The 15,898-nt window shown below is 45.5% G+C and overlaps 1 protein-coding gene across 1 annotated transcript in view; it reads left to right on the forward strand.

The window, feature by feature from the left end:
* MYO1D (myosin ID) overlaps positions 1–15,898 on the forward strand; it is a 353,018-nt gene that overhangs the window by 169,905 nt on the left and 167,215 nt on the right. Inside the window, exon 16 of the mRNA XM_062216283.1 lies at positions 4,551–4,758. Within this exon, the coding sequence (XP_062072267.1) occupies positions 4,551–4,758 (208 nt within the window). The remainder of the gene's footprint in view (positions 1–4,550; positions 4,759–15,898) is intronic.

Below are 15,898 nucleotides of genomic sequence, written 5' to 3' on the forward strand. Positions count from 1 at the left end.
ATATTTGGAAGCCCCCGGTGTACACCAGGCACCATTTTAAGCATCCCCCTGTAGTAAGTGCCTGAAACTGCCAGCCACAGAGCAGACACAGCATGGTTCAGTGATGAGGAGAGAAACAGTATTGTTTTCTGCAGTGAACTTTCGCTGTTAGACTCTGTGGGCTTTTTTTTTTTTTTTTTTTTTTTTTTTAAGACTGTTGATTTAAAAGGCTGAGTGACAGAAGGCGAGACAGAGAAAATGGCCACAGCAGCCAGGGCTGGGCCAGAAGCTTGAAACTCCATCCTGGTCTCCCCACGTGGGTGGCAAGGCACCAAGCACTTGGGCCATCTTCTGCTGCTTTCCCCGCACATTAGCAGGAAGCTGGACCAGAAGTGGAGCAGCTGGGTCTTGAACCAGCATTCCAATATAGATGCCAATATCCCAAGCAGCAGCTTAGCAACCTCTCTGAGCCACAATGCCCACCCCTTTGTGGGATTTTTGTAAGCAGTCTAAGTTTAAGCCTAATTTTTACTTGTCACTTTTATTTTCTTCTTTAACTGAGAAAAGAAGGGTTTGAAACATGCTGATGACCTTAGAAGCTGCTCAAAGTCCTTTAGGGAGGGCAAGCTGGCTGTCAGAAATCAGATGAGTTCAGCTTTTTATTAGCAAGTTTGGGACACTGCCTTGCAAGAGAACTGGGGTCGTGTCCTTGGCCACCCTGCTGGGCGGCAGAGCACCGGCACCCTGTCCTGTGAGTTGCAGGGGGTTTCAAGGGGGAACAGCAGGATTGCTCCCAGCTTCTGCACCACACCCAAAACTTGAAACACCCACCATCACTACCCATATTGTGCCCATATCTGGACCCTGACTCAGGTTTTGTAGCAAGTTTGGGATGTTTCTGATTCTGTTGGCTGTTTTGCAATTTGACGTTGTGAGGCATTACCACTGTCTTGCTATTAAAACTTGCATTTGGCTTTGATTTCTGTCCCAGCCTGGCCAGTAAGTAGGCTTTTAAACATAACCTTCCCATTCAGTCATTCATCTCAAATACCTATGATGTGGCAGGCACAGGAACAAAACGAAGTCCCTGCCTTCTTGGTATCCACAAGGGAAACCACACATCACTGTGATGATGAGTGGCGGTGAAGAGGTGCCCAAAACTAGTAGCCATAGGAAGAATTGGGGAGCGGGGAGATGTGTTGAGGCAGGAAGGCCAAGAGACCACAGCCGTTCCAGGATTCGGTGAAGTGCACTCCTGGCAGCTGGAACAGCACATGCAACAGCTCTCAAGGCAAGGAGGCAGCCACACTGCAGAGCCCTGAAGAAGCCAAGGTCACTGAAGGTCAGGCAGGAAGGAGGAAGAGAGCAGTTAAGGGGAAAAAAAGCCACTAGCATTTAAGCTTTTTAGAAAACTGCCGTGGCTGATGCAGAGGGAATGGGAAAGGAACTGGAGGATGACTAAGGAGTCCACTGTAGCAAATGAGAGGTGGCTTGGAGTAGGACTGCCACAGAAAGAGGAGGATTTTTTTTTTTTTTTTGACAGGCAGAGTGGACAGTGAGAGAGAGAGAGACAGAGAGAAAGGTCTTCCTTTGCCGTTGGTTCACCCTCCAATGGCCGCCGCGGCTGGCGCGCTGCGACTGGAGCACTGCGCTGATCCGATGGCAGGAGCCAGGTGCCTATCCTGGTCTGCCATGGGGTGCAGGGCCCAAGCACTTGAGCCATCCTCCACTGCACTCCCTGGCCACAGCAGAGAGCTGGCCTGGAAGAGGGGCAGCCGGGACAGAACCAGCACCCCGACCGGGACTAGAACCCGGTGTGCCGGCGCCGCAAGGCAGAGGATTAGCCTAGTGAGCTGCGGCGCTGGCCGAGGATTGTTTTAATTGTATTCTGGAGTTTTTGATGATGGATTAGAAGCAATGATAGAGGGAAAGGCATTTGGTGCACTAGCTGAGACACCACTGGGGATGTCCCCATTCCAAGAGGGCCTGATTTGAATCCCCGCTCAGCTTCTGACTCCGGTGTGCTGCTAGTTGCACCCTGCCAGTCAGCAGGTGATGGCTCAAGTAGTTGGGCTCCTATCACCCACAAGGGAGATGTGGATGGCATTCACAGCTACTGGCTTTGGCCTTGCTGTTGGGAACATCTGGGGAGTGAACCAGCAGATGGGAGATCTTTCTCTGCTTGTCTGTCTCTGTGTCTGCCTCTCTCTGCCTTTCAAATAAAGTAAAAATAAAATGTTTTGAAAAAGAAGTAATGATAGGGAAGAAATGGGATAGAAATATTCCCAGTATTCTGACTTTAGTAACTGGGTGGATTGAGATGAGAAAGACAAAAAGATAAGTGGTTTTTTTTGTTGTTGTTGTATTTTTAATATTTTTATTATTATTTTTAATATTTATTATTTGGAAGAGTTACAGAGAGAGAAACAGGGAGGGAAGAAGAGACAGAGAAAGAGAGCCCATCCATCCACTGGTTCATTCCCCAGATGGTCACAACTGTCAGCGGTGGGCCAGGCCAAAGCCAGGAGCTTCATCGGGGTCTCCCACATGGGAGACAAGGGCCCAAGGATTTGGCCACTTTCCTAGGCAATAAGAAAGGAGCTGGATCAGAAGTGGAGCAGCCAGGACACAAACTGGCACCCATAAGGGGTGCTGGCATCACAGGCATTGGCTTTACCCACTGTGCCTCGATGCTGGCCCCTGAAAGAGAAGTTTAAGATGCTTTCAGGGACTAGTGCTGTGGTATAGTTGGTAAGGCTGCCGCCTGCAGTGCCAGCATCCCATATGGGCACCGATTCTAGTCCTGGCTGCTCCACTTCTGATCCAGCTCTCTGCTATGGCCTGAGAAAGTAGTAGAAGATGGCCCAAATCCTTGGGCCCCTGCACCTGCGTGGGAGACCTGGAAGAAGCTCCTGGCTTCAGATTGGTCCAGCTCCAATCACTGCAGCCATTTGGGGAGTGAACCAGCAGAAGGAAGACCTCTCTTTGTCTGATTCTCCCTCTCTCTGTCTGTGACTTTCCCTCTCAAATAAAAATTAAAATGAAAAAATCACAAAACAACGGTGTGTTGAGCAGCCCTGTTCGGTGGAGAGGAAAAGTGCTGTGGCACACAGCCTTCTCCATTGCCCCGTGACACCTGCCCCTTGGCAATCCCACCCTTTGTAAGCCCCTGCCTTTGGGGCTGGCCTGTACCACAGAGGCTGAGTAGACTCCCGGTTCCAGCTCCTGACTCCAGCTTCCTGCCAGTGCAGACCCTGGAAGGCAATGGCGATGGCTCGAGTAATTGGGTCCTTGCAGTCCTTGTGGGAGTCTGTCCCGTTCCTGACCGTTTCTGACATTCAGAGAGTAAATCAGCAGAGGAGAGTGCACGTACTCGCTCGCTCTCTCTTTCTCTTTCTCTCTCTACTCCCTACTCCCTCCCCCCCCCCATATAAATAAATAAAACAGTCTACTTTGTAATTCCCTGCCTTTGAGTGTAGGTGCACCTGGTGACTGGCTTCTAACCAAATGGAATATGGCAAAAATGACAGAACATCACCTTAGAGATGACACCTGCATGGCTCACGCTCACGTGGGTGGAGCCAGCTGTCTTGGGAAAGGCCCACGTGGCCAGGAGCTGTTGACTGCTTGTGTATACAAATGCCACTAATTCTTGTATGTCGATTTTACACGCAGCAGCACCGCTTCATACTCATTCAGTTGTAAGAGGTAAGCAAAGATCTGCTTGGCTTCCTTTGGAGAGGCCATACTGTCCATAAGCAGTGGCAGTTCTGTTCCTTCCCCATTCACCAGCTTATATATGAGTCTCACTGTACTAATTAGACAAGCCGAACAGTGTTAAGTAGAACCCACGATGGAGGCATGCTTGTCTTGTGTCTGCTTGGAAAGAGAATGTGTCCAGGGTTACCCATTTACAGAGGATATTTGCTGAAAATTTTTGGTAAATAACTTTTATTAAATTAAAGAAGCCCCAGGGCTAGCATTATGGCACAGCCAGTTAAGCTGCTGCTTGTGATGCCAGCAGTCTATATTGGAGCACCAGTTTGAGTCCTGGTTGCTCCACTTCCAGTCCAGCTCCCTACTGATGCATCTGAGAAAGTAGCAGAAGATGGCCCAAGTGCTTGGGGCCCTGCTATCCACATGGGGAGACCCAGGTGGAGTTTCTGGCTCCTGACTTCAGCCTGACCCAGTCTTGGTTGTTGAAGCCATTTGGGGAGTGAACCATCGAGTGGGAGATATTCCCTCCATCCCTCTCTCCCTCCCTACCTCCCTTTCTCCTTCCCTCCCTCTCTCCCTCCCTCCCCTTCCCTCTCCCTCACTCTCTCTCTCTCTCTCCCTTTTCTCTGTCACTGTGCCTTTCAAATAAATAAATCTTAAAGCAATCCCTTCTATGTGTAATTTTGTAAGAATTGTTATCATGAAGGAGTGTTTCATTTCTTGAAGGCTAGTACCAGTTTGCTGAGGTTTGGTTTTGTTTTCTCCGAACCATGTAGAATTTTGTTGGCTAGTTTTACTGCTGACATTACCCGAAGCTTTCTCTCCGCTCATCTGTGCCTGCTCTGTCTGTCCAGGTATAAGATGATCTCTGAGTTCACCTGGCCTAACCATGACCTTCCGTCAGACAAGGAGGCTGCCAAGAAGCTCGTTGAGCGGTGTGGTTTTCAGGATGACGTGGCTTACGGGAAGACCAAGCTGTTCATCCGCACGCCCCGCACGCTGTTCACCCTGGAGGAGCTCCGCGCCCAGATGCTCGTGCGCATCGTCCTCTTTCTGCAGAAGGTGAGCGGTGCTCCCGTGAGGACGAGCCCTTGAGGCTTTGCTGTTTTCCGTCATTCGAGACTCTGTGGGTGGTACTTTGTGTGCGGGTGTTCGTCTGCACACTTGGAACGCTTGTTTATCTACCCAAGTTCAAAATCAGTTTATCCACAGAATTTTGAAGACATTTTGTCTTCTGTTGTTAAAACCAGAGAGGCTATGTGAATCAGCCTGTTGTTTTTTTTGCCTTTTATAGTTAATAGGTTTTCCCCTGAGCATAACTGTTGAAGGTCTTCTTTATCTTGTCATACAAATATTTTGCCAACGTGTTGGCAGCCACTCTTCTCCCCTATCAGTATGTCACCACCACCAGTTGACGTCAGGTAGAGCGCTGTCACCGTGATGCTCATTGTTAATTGTGACACCTGTCACCCCTGACCTGAGAAAGGACCCCGTCTCATTTCACTCACTCACTCATTTTTATGTTCCCCATACCCTTTCCCAAACCTTCCACATGAGCCATTTTCATGCAGAATAATAAATCGTATACCTCAGTGAGCTGTCCTAGGAGGAAAGTAGCTGGGCCCTGGGTGTGCGTGTGCCCGATTGCTGCAGGTGCCACCGTGTTCCCCTTCGGAGCGCAGCTGCCACGTGGCCCCAGCAGCAGCTGTCTATGAAGGTCACCAGGTGCCCACCCTCCTGCCGTGTGACGCGGCCACAGTCTTACCTCATTGTCGTTCTGCTGCGTGTTTCCCTGATGACCATTGAATGTGAGTGTGGCATTACATATTGGTGTGCTCTTTTGGGTTTTTCTTTAAGGTGCTTATTCATATCCTTTGTCATTTTTCTACTAGAGTTGATATTTTCCTGTTGATTAGCAGGACTTTTAAGATGTTAACCTTACATTCACTTTAGGCATTAGGAATTCATTTTTCTATTCTGTAAACATTCCGAGGAGCTTTATCCATGACATGTTTTGTTGAACAGAATCCTTCATTTTGACACACTGAAATTCTTCAGTTCACTGCTTATACTTTATGCTGTGGAATATTAAGAAGACCTCCCTCATCTCTTTATCACAATGATATTATTATCTTGTATTTTCTTCTGTAAACATTACACTTCTACCTTTCACATTTAGGGTCTTATTCCTCTTACAATCTACCAATATGGGGCTTTTAATTTTTAGTTATTTGAAAGGCAGAGAGACAGAGTCAGAGAGTAATCTTCCATTTGCTGGTTCTCTGCCAAATGCCTACAATAGATGAGGCTGGGCCAGGCTAAAGCCAGGAGCCCACCCCAACCTGGGTCTCCCACATGGATGGCAGGGACTCAAGTACTTGAGCCATCACCTGCTGCCTCCCAGGATGCTCATTAGCAGGAAGCTGGAAGCAAGCAGAGCCAGGACTCGCACCTGGGCTCTCTAATATGGGATGCAGGTGTCCTAAGTAGCATCTTGACTGCCTAATGCTCCCCCCAACCATTTAGGGTTTGAGATAGGACTCCAGTTTTATTTGCCTTCATATGGTGAGCCAATATTCTCAGTAACAACTATTAAACCATCTTTCTTTTTTCCATTGATTTGTGGTGCTGCTTTTTATCTATTAAGTTCATATATGGATAATAAATTCTGTCTGAGAATTCTGTTTCATTTTTCCATTTGCCTTGTTTTGCACTAATGCCACCCCATTTTTGTTGTAATGTGTCTTTGAATATGTTAGGAAAACTCCATCTTCTCTACTTTTCTTTATTAAGATGAATTAAGCTATATATAGACCCTTATTCTACAATACAAATTTTAATATGTGTAATAAGTCCATTAAATTCAACAGTAATCTTTATTAGAGTTGCATTGAATTTCTAGATTCATTTGAAAGGATTAAAATTTTTACAATGTTAATTCATCTTATTAAGAATATAAAATAGGTTTGTTTGAATCATCATCTTTGACCTTTAGACTGAGAGAGGCCTTATGAATTCATAGTCAATTTAGATACTTTGGTGTTTTTGTTGCTAATGTGAATTTATGATTAAGTTTTCTGTATAGCATTACTGCAAAGAAATGATCCTGGCTCATATTGCTATATCTGTATCAAAAAACAGCACCTTTCTTGGTTCATATTTTTCAATATTGGTTTTTCTGGGTCAACAGTTATGTCATATGCAAGTGATAGGAGTTTTCCCTTCCAGTTGTCAAAATGTTTCCAAGTGTTGGTTTCTTTATATTTATTTTTCCTGGAACTTAGAATAACTTACTTGCCTGGAATACTAAATTCTGTTTCATCCTGAAACACCTTCCTTCTACTGCTTTCTATACTGCTTTTATTCAGTCCTATTTTCCTTCTCAAAGTGCTTGTAATTTGCAAGTTGAATCTGTTTTCTATCTGCCATAGTGAGTTAGTCGCAGGCGTCTGTGCTCCTGTATCTTCCAGTCCTCTCCCTTGGTCTTCAGTGCTTACCCGTGGTGTTTTTTTTTTTTTTGTTTTTTTTTTTACTGATTTTCAGATCTGAGAATATGAGAGGTTTTTTGTTTTTGTTTTTGTTTTTGTTTTTTTCTCTATCTAAGATTTAGAGCCTGAACCGCAGTGATTGTACCTCTCAGTCTGCTTGGGACAGCCCTGTTTACAGTTGTCACCTGTTGTAATCAGGGAGGGAACCCCTTTTGCTCTCAGAAGCACCCCAGGGTAGATAAGAAACAGTGGCCTTCTACCTGAACTCACCTTACGTCCACTTGGCAGCTGGTGGAATCCTCTTCCTACACCCACAGTTGTCAGTGCCACAGACGTCAGTGTAATAACGGCTCTGCTAGCCCAGGCAGGGTTCCTCCTGCGCCTGCCCCCAGCCCCGCGCCCAGCTCACACAGCTGCCGGGCTGTTCCTCCATGCAGTCGGATGGCACAGTGCTTCCAGAAACTAGCATGTTGTATCCTCTGCTGTGCTTCCTGGTGTGAAGCTACAGTCTCTGGCTAGGAAAGAACGCTGCTTGAACACCGTCACCCACGCAGCGGAGGGGAGGCTGCCGGCCCTCCCTGAGAGAGATCCTACCTTTCCTGACCGTGGGGCGGAGCAGCAGGGAGCACGGACGTCATTCCAGGGTGTGTGCATTCCACTGATGATGTGTTTGAGACCCTCCACAGGCCATAAAATCAGTTTCAGGAGGCCACCTGACTCTGTGCAGGTTGTGTTTTCACTTCTTCTGGATCTTTACAGGAATTAGTGAGAAATGATAGGGCAGTATTGGGGCTGCTGGTTTTTTGTTTTGTTTTGTTTTGTTTAATATGAAATAGTTATCTATCTGAGAGGCAGAGAGAGCGAGCAAGCCGCTCTCCACTGGTTCACTCCTTGCATGCCTGGGGACCAGGCCAGGCCCAAAGTCAGGAGCTGGAGATGCAGTCCAGCTCTCCCACGTGGGTGGCAGGAGCCCAGTCGCTTGAGCCATCACCACTGCCTCCCAGGATCTGTGTCAGCAGGAAGCTGGCGACAGGAACTGTAGTCAGGAATTGAACTAGATTCTCTCCTGTGTGCTACAAAGGTGTCTTAACCACCAGGCTAAATACCTGCCCTGTTGACCTGTCTTCATTGTTTGTCTTTTATAAAATCAAGTTTGGTAATTTATATTTTCTTTAAAAGTCACTTTTTTAAATTTATTTGACAGGTAGAGTTATAGACAGTGAGAGAGAAAGACAGAGAGAAAGGTCTTCCTTCCATTGGTTCACTCCCTAAATGGCCACTGTGGCCAGCACTGCGCTGATCCGAAGCCAGGAGCCAGGTGCTTCTTCCTGGTCTCCCATGTGGGTGCAGTAGTCCAAGCACTTGGGCCATCCTCCACTGCCCTCCTGGGCTACAGCAGAGAGCTGGACTGGAAGAGGAGCAACTGGGGCTAAAACCTGGCACCCATATGGGATGCTGGCACTGCAGGCAGAGGATTAACCAAGTGAGCCACGGTGCCGGCCCCAAAAGTCATATATTTTTTAAAAGATTGATCTATTTATTTAAAAGGCAGAATTACAGAGAGGGGGAAAAAGAAAGATCTTCAGATCCATTGGTTCACTTCCCAAATGCCCCAATGGCTGAGCCAGGCCAGAGCCAAGCCAGGAACCTGAAACTCCATATGGATCTTCCATCTGGGTACAGGGGCCCAAGTACATGGGCCATCTTCGGCCTTCCCAGACATGTTAGCAATGAGCTAGATTGGGAGTGGAGTAGCCGGGACTTGAACTGCCACTCATATGGGATGCTGGCATCTCAAGTATCAGCTTAACCTGCTGTGCCACAGTGCCATCCCCTAAAAATCATATTTCCCTGTAAAAATGTAATGAAGGAGCTGGTGTTGTGGCACAGTAGGTTAAGCTGCTGCCTGTAATGCCGGTATCCCATGTGAGTGCCAGTTCCAGCCTCGGCTGCTCCACTTCTGATCCAGCTGCTTGGGCCCCTGCTGCCCACAGGAAAGATCTGGATGAAGTTCCTGGCTCCTGGCTTTGGCCTGGCCCAGCTCTGACCATTGTGGCCATTTGGGGAGTGAACCAGTGGATGGAAGATCTTTCTCTCTATCTCTCTTTCTTTTAATAGCTGCCTTTCAAATAAATAAATCTATCTTTTTTTGAAAATGTAATGGTGGGGTTGGCACTGTGGCATAATGGGTAAAGCCACCGCCCACAGTTCCAGCATGCCATATGGGCGCTGGTTCAAGTCCTGGATGCTCCACTTCTGATCCAGCCCTCTGCTGTGGCCTGGGAAGGCAATAGAAGATGGCCCAAGTCCATGGTCCTCTGCATTCAAATGGAAGACCTGGAAGAAGCTCCTGGCTCCTGGCTTCAGATTCGTTCAGCTCTGGCTGTTGCGGCCACCTAGGGAATGACCAAGTGGATGGAGGACCTCTCTCCTCCCCCTTTCTCTCTCTCTCTCTCTCTCTCTCTCTCTCTCTCTCTCTCTTTCTGCCTCTGCCTCTGCCTCTCTGTAGCTCTGCCTTTCAAACAAATAAATAAACCTTTAAAAAATGTAACGGAATAGAATTGAACAAAGAGGTCTTTTATACTTTTACTGGTTTCCCTTGTATCTGTAGTCATGCCTCCTCATCATTCCTTGTTTTGTGTATTTGATTCATGCCAACCCTCTTTTCTTAGTCAGTCTTAGTTCATGGTACATCTCAATATTTGTTCAAAGATTAGGGTATTAATCCTGCCACTTCCTCGTTTCTAATTCATTAGTCTTACTTTTCATCTTTATCAACTCCTTTTTATTTTTCGCATATAAAGAATGCAAGAAACGAGAGATTTTATTCCTCCATCTGCTGGAGTCAGACTCTTCCTTCAGTTCCTCCTCTCCCACTTCTTCACAGTGGGCTGTGAATTTGCTCTGAGATCTGCTTCTGCTGTCCTGTAGGACCCGATACACCACCGTTTACTTACTTTTATGTTTAAATTTCCTCTGTCTTCAAAAATTATCTTAAATTTTTTTTAATGATTTCCAGGTGACCCATGGTTTGTGTGTGTTTTGTTTTATGATTTTGTGATTCTCAGTTTTACTGCTTCAGGAACATAGAGAGTTAAACGCCTATTTCTGCTTCATGGAGTTTCATGAGACTTAGAATTGGGACCTGGAATACGGTCATTTTTGTGACTATAATGTAAAAGAAGTGCATGTCCTTTTTCTCTTTTGATATTTTTCTTATGCAAAGTCACAGCTGTTCACAATCAGTATACAGTGTGTGTGTCATGAACTCCTGTGTTGCTGTCACCCAGAACAACATTAACAACATCTTGCCATCCTTATTGTGTCTAGAACTTGCCTCCTGCCTTAGTGTATATGTGGTTTGGTTTCAGTTGGAGGCTTTTAAAGAATGTCCCAGAAGTCTGATCCTTTCAGCCTTTTGTGTGGATATAATCCCTGCCAGTAAGGACTCCAGACCATTATGAGCCCCTGTGCACCACCTGAGCCTGGTGTCTGTTCAGTTTCCTGGTGCCTGGTGACTGTGTTCTCACAGATGGCTGGGAAGAGGCTCAGATGCCTGTGGAGCGGAGGCAGGAGCCCACTCATCCTCACCGAGATGCAGGCAGGGGCAAGGCTGTCAGCTGTCTCTCAGTGAGCCACGTTCCAGACCCTCGACACGTATGGGGTTCTCAGTGCCTTGTCAGTTCTTTCTCCTGTATGTTTTAAAGGTGGTGCGTGTACCACAAGGACTGCCCTGGTTGGTCTGTCTTAACAGTTGAATATTATTTGCATGCTCTTATATTTCTTAAATTTGAATTTTGCATTCTTACTGTTGGATTAAATTATATATTATATAGCACCAATCACAACAAGAATTTTGTGAAGAATTAAAAGTGGTCCATGAAAGCATAAGCATATGATGAAAATAATAAACTAAGAATAATATATCACTGTTAATTACAAGTGTTCTCATGGATTAATATAGACCTGAGACTGATAATTTTATAAATCATGCAAAATGATAAAGTGTGAGCAGAATCAGTATCTGAAAATTGGATTTCACTGGCTTCGTCATTGTTTGCCCCTGAGTTCCGTGTGAGGAGGTCCTGAGGGCTTTCAAACTGTTTCCAGACAAAGCAGGCTGACTGTTTGGAGAAACCAGTCACGCGTCTTCCTTCTCAGTCTAAAAACAAAATAATTATTTGTCATGTGAAATGGATTGCTTTTAAAATGTTTTAATTTGAAAACATAGCAGACGCAGAGAGATTGCGCATCTTTATGGGGCACCGTGTGATGTGTCAGTACATGTGTACACCATGAAGTAGCCAGTCAGGTTAAAACACTTCTCTTCTAACCTCTCACACTGCTTATGGTGAAAACCCTGCAAGTCTTAGCTTCAGGCTTGTTAAAGAGAAGTGTGCAGCACATCCGCGTGGTCTACAGTAGAGCCACAGAGCCTCTCACCCATCTGGCTTGCACCCCAGCACCCATCAGTAAACCCATCCTCCCACCCACCCCTGATCCTCAGCCTCTGGGAACCACCACTACACTTTTTTATTAAAGATTTATTTTATTTATTTGAAAGACAGAGAGAGGTAGAGACAGAGAGAGAGGTCTTCCATCCGCTTGTTCACTCCCCAGATTGGCTGCGATGGCCGGAGCTGTGCCGATCCAAAGCCTGGAGCCAGGAACTTCCTCTGGGTCTCCCACGTGGGTGCAGGGGCCCAAGGACTTGGGCCATCTTCTATCACTTTCCCAGGCCATAGCAGAGAGCTGGATCAGAAGAGAGACAGCCAGGACTCAAACCCACACCCATATGGAATGCCGGCACTTCAGGCCAGGGCTTTAACCTGCTGTGCCACAGCGCCGGCCCCCACCACTATACTTTTAATTTTTCTGGGGTCACCCGGTTTTAGGCTCCACCTGTGAGTGAGATCATGGGGTAATTGTCTTTCTATCCTCAACTTATTCACTTAACCTAAAGACCTCCGGTTCCATCCAAGGTGTTGCCAATGGCAGGATTTCATCCTGTTTTTTGGCCAAGTGTGTTCCATTGTGTGTGTGTGGACACGTAGGTTGTTCTGTCCTCGGCCATTGTGAATGATGCTGCAGTAAGCGTGGTAATGCAGATGCCTCTGAGACCCGCTGCTTTCATTTTCCTTGGAGATACATATGTATGTGTGTGTGTGTGTGTGTATATATATATATATATATATCTCCAATATTATCGCTGGATCATATGGTGATTCCATTTTTAGTTTTTTGAGGAATCTCCATGCTCTTGTCCACAATGGCAATAGTAATTTACAACCCCAGCAATAGTATGCAAGGGTTTCCTTTTCTCTGCACCCTCATCAGCACTAATTATCTTTTGTCTTTCTAATACTAGCCAATCTAACCAAAGTGAAGTACTCTCACTGTGATTTTGATTTGCATTTACTTGATAATTAGTGATGTCAAGCAGCTCCTCATGTACCTGTCATTTGTATGTTTTCCTTTGAGAAATGTCTGTTTAGAACCTCTGCCCATTTTTTACATTGGATTATTTGGTTTTTGCTATTGAATTGTTTGAATAAAACTGATGACTTTTTTTGCTTAGAAACTAAAAAAAGCTAATATACTACTATAATAACTAATACTTATGGAATGACAGGCACTATTCTGGTTATTTATTTTACATATATTAACTAAATGTTTATAAGAGCTTGTGAATGGGTGTCTATTATTATTTCCACTTAACACATAGGGGAACTAAAGACACTGAGTGGTTATGTATCCTGACGGGGTCACACAGTGAATGCCGGAGCTGGGATTTGAACCCTGGAACCTTGCGCCCACGCACACTCTCTTGCCCACTACACACTTACACAGTGGTGCCTCACTCAGGATGCACTCCCTGCAGGAAGTACAGATATGACTCACATTGTTACACACAAGTTTGTAAAAGCATCCACAGAGGTGATGATGGCATCATGCTCAGAGAGAAAGCAGAATGAGATTGGATAAAAATCCTTTTATTAGATAACCTTGGAGTGGACATCTAGGGAGGTCTGAGTCATTTACTTGTAGACTATTTGGATTAAGATATATTTGCTGTTAAAAGTATGAATAAGCTTTTGACATTGGTACAGTAATGAAAAGTGACCTGTGGCTCTTTTTTATTATTATTATTAAGAATACATATTCCAAGAGAAGAGATTTTTATTTGATTTGGTAAAAGTGACTTTTGAGCCATGAGTTGTTTGGGAAAGGTGTGTTTGGATGGCTGTGAACAACAGGAAGGGGGTGTGTCCTGTGCAGTGAGAGAGGTTACCCCCAGTGCCAGTCCATTCATTGCTTTGTCCAAGTGGACTATTTAGAGTAAAAAAAAATATATCTGCTATTTGATCTTGTCTGAGAGTTGAAAGACATAAAGGAAAGTATAACGCCTTTGACCAAATGGCGGTGTTGGCTCTGTGTCTGTTCAGAATTCTGTGAGGAGGAACGGGTGGCAGGTGTCCTTTCTGACACTGATTTGTGGCTTTGCAGGAGAAGGTGCCCTTTTGGATTTTTAAATGAGCAATAAGTGGCTCCACCCAGAAGCAACTGACAACCCTGTCAGGAGGGCAATGTGTTGGCCCCAAGCCACGCGGTGGAGCAGTTGTGACGCCCTGGGTTAGGCAGCACCTGCCAGGTGGGCTCAGAAAAGAAGCCACACTCTTGGCTTGGGGAGAAGGCTTCCTGGAAGAAGAAATTTGCCAGACTCTCAGCTCTGCTAGATTCATGGTCCACTTGAAAAGAACCTTATGGGGAGAACAGATCTTAATCTGTGTTTCACAAACCATGGATACAGGTTGAGTTCATTAGAGCTGAATCACTGATGTTCTAGAAGGTTCATTGTCATCCAAGTTAGTGGGTAAAATAAACTTCCTATGACAAAGAATGGGGAATAATGGTTTCTATAGCAGTCTCCAGGTAAATGTAGTTTTCCGCAATAAACATAGATTAGTCCTAGTCATTAGCATTACTCAAACAGCCCTTCCAGTTTGTAGGAAAAATTCTAGCCCTACTTAGCCAGAGGAGCAATGAGCAAACAAACAGCCAGAGCAGTGGTGCAACTTAGGATGACAGGATTGAATTTAGATTCAACTTGAATTTTATAACAAGTATCTAAGCATTTCCTAACCGTTTCCTTCTGTATCTGACAAGATGTAAAGAACCAGCTCTGGACTTGTCTTCTCAAAGCACTGGGAACAGCAGACTCCCATTCTGTCAGAGTTCCTCAGTGGTAGCTGCTAGTTGAGGCTGACAGCCTCTGATCTGGTTATACTTTTTTGGCCATGGCTTATACTATTCTGTTTCCACATTATATTGTATAATATAACAACTTCAGCAACTTGGTTATTTTTTCCCCCAGTATGTGTAATGGTTTTAAAATTTCTCTGCATCCCTAAGTGTAGCTATATTTTATTTGCTTTTACTTCTTTATGCCGTTTTGTGGCCAAAAAGTCACAGTCTTCCTATTTACTTAATAATAGTCACTTCATTTTCAGTTTCTTGTCATTGCACAGCATGCTGCAGGGAGCAAACCCTCCCGCCTGCAGGGACCGAGTCTCTGTGAGGCAGCTGTTGTCACATGTTGAGGACTCTCAAGAACTCACTTTAGAAAATTCTACAAAATGCAAGACTATGCACACATGCCTTCCATTAGCGATCAGAATGATAGTGTCATCCCAGGCTCCATCCACTGTAAACATGGGGGAGGCTGAGAATGTAAGAGGCAGGTCACCTGCAGGAATTCTTAGGAAATCAGTTCTGATCTTGAGAGTCACTGGATACTAAGGACTCAGTGATGCTCAGTGGTCCCGAGACCTCCCTTCGACAGTGACTATTCTAACGTATATACCTGGAGCTGCTGCAAATGCAAGGCTGTGGAATCTGCACATTTGTAAGTTCACTAAAGGCTGCCCAATTGCATTCTAAGAATAATTATGCCCATTTACACTTGTCCAGAAGTGTATCAGGGTTTATATTAAATTGTCAGACTTTTAAATTTTGGCCAATCTATATTGAACCCAAAGTATATGACTTTTACTTTCTTTTAAGCTCAGCTATGCATGGAGGTACCTGTTAACATTTTTATAGCAGTCCAGTATCATATTTTGTATTCTGATACTGTCCTGCCACATTCATTGGAAATCCCACTGGAAATGTGAGAGAGAGGGATGTGATCAGTTTTTGAATTTTCAGTAGATCTTTGTCAAGGAGAGATTGGAAACAGGGGAACCAACAAACAAGAGTTTCTTACTGTAGTCCAGGGGGAAACTAGCGAGGGCCCACACCATCCAGTGACAGCTGAGATGGAGAGAAAGTTGAGAAGGATTTAGGGAGTCAAATCAGCAGGCCATGATTGTTGTTTGGTTAGGAAACCGACAAGATCATCAGCGATCCCTAGGATTCCCACGGAAGGTCCTGGGTTGCTATTGTCACTGACAACTGAGGTAGAGATGGAAGCTGGGAAACAGGAGCCGCTCCCTGTGCGGGCCTGCAGGAGCCCGTGAGATGGCCAGCAAGCAGTCGGGTGTGTGAGGCAGGAAGCAGAGGAAGCAGCAGGTGTCACCCAGGAAGGAGCAGTCAGCAGTATCAAGCACAGAGACACACAGCAATATCCGGGCTGCAGAGTACCCACTGAGTCTGGCAATCAGGAGGTGGTTGGCTTAGTGAAAACCAGCGTGTCTCAGTTGATCAGGCTGAGT

This window comes from Lepus europaeus, chromosome 18 (genome assembly GCF_033115175.1).
Source record: "Lepus europaeus isolate LE1 chromosome 18, mLepTim1.pri, whole genome shotgun sequence".
Taxonomy (NCBI): Eukaryota; Metazoa; Chordata; class Mammalia; order Lagomorpha; family Leporidae; genus Lepus; species Lepus europaeus.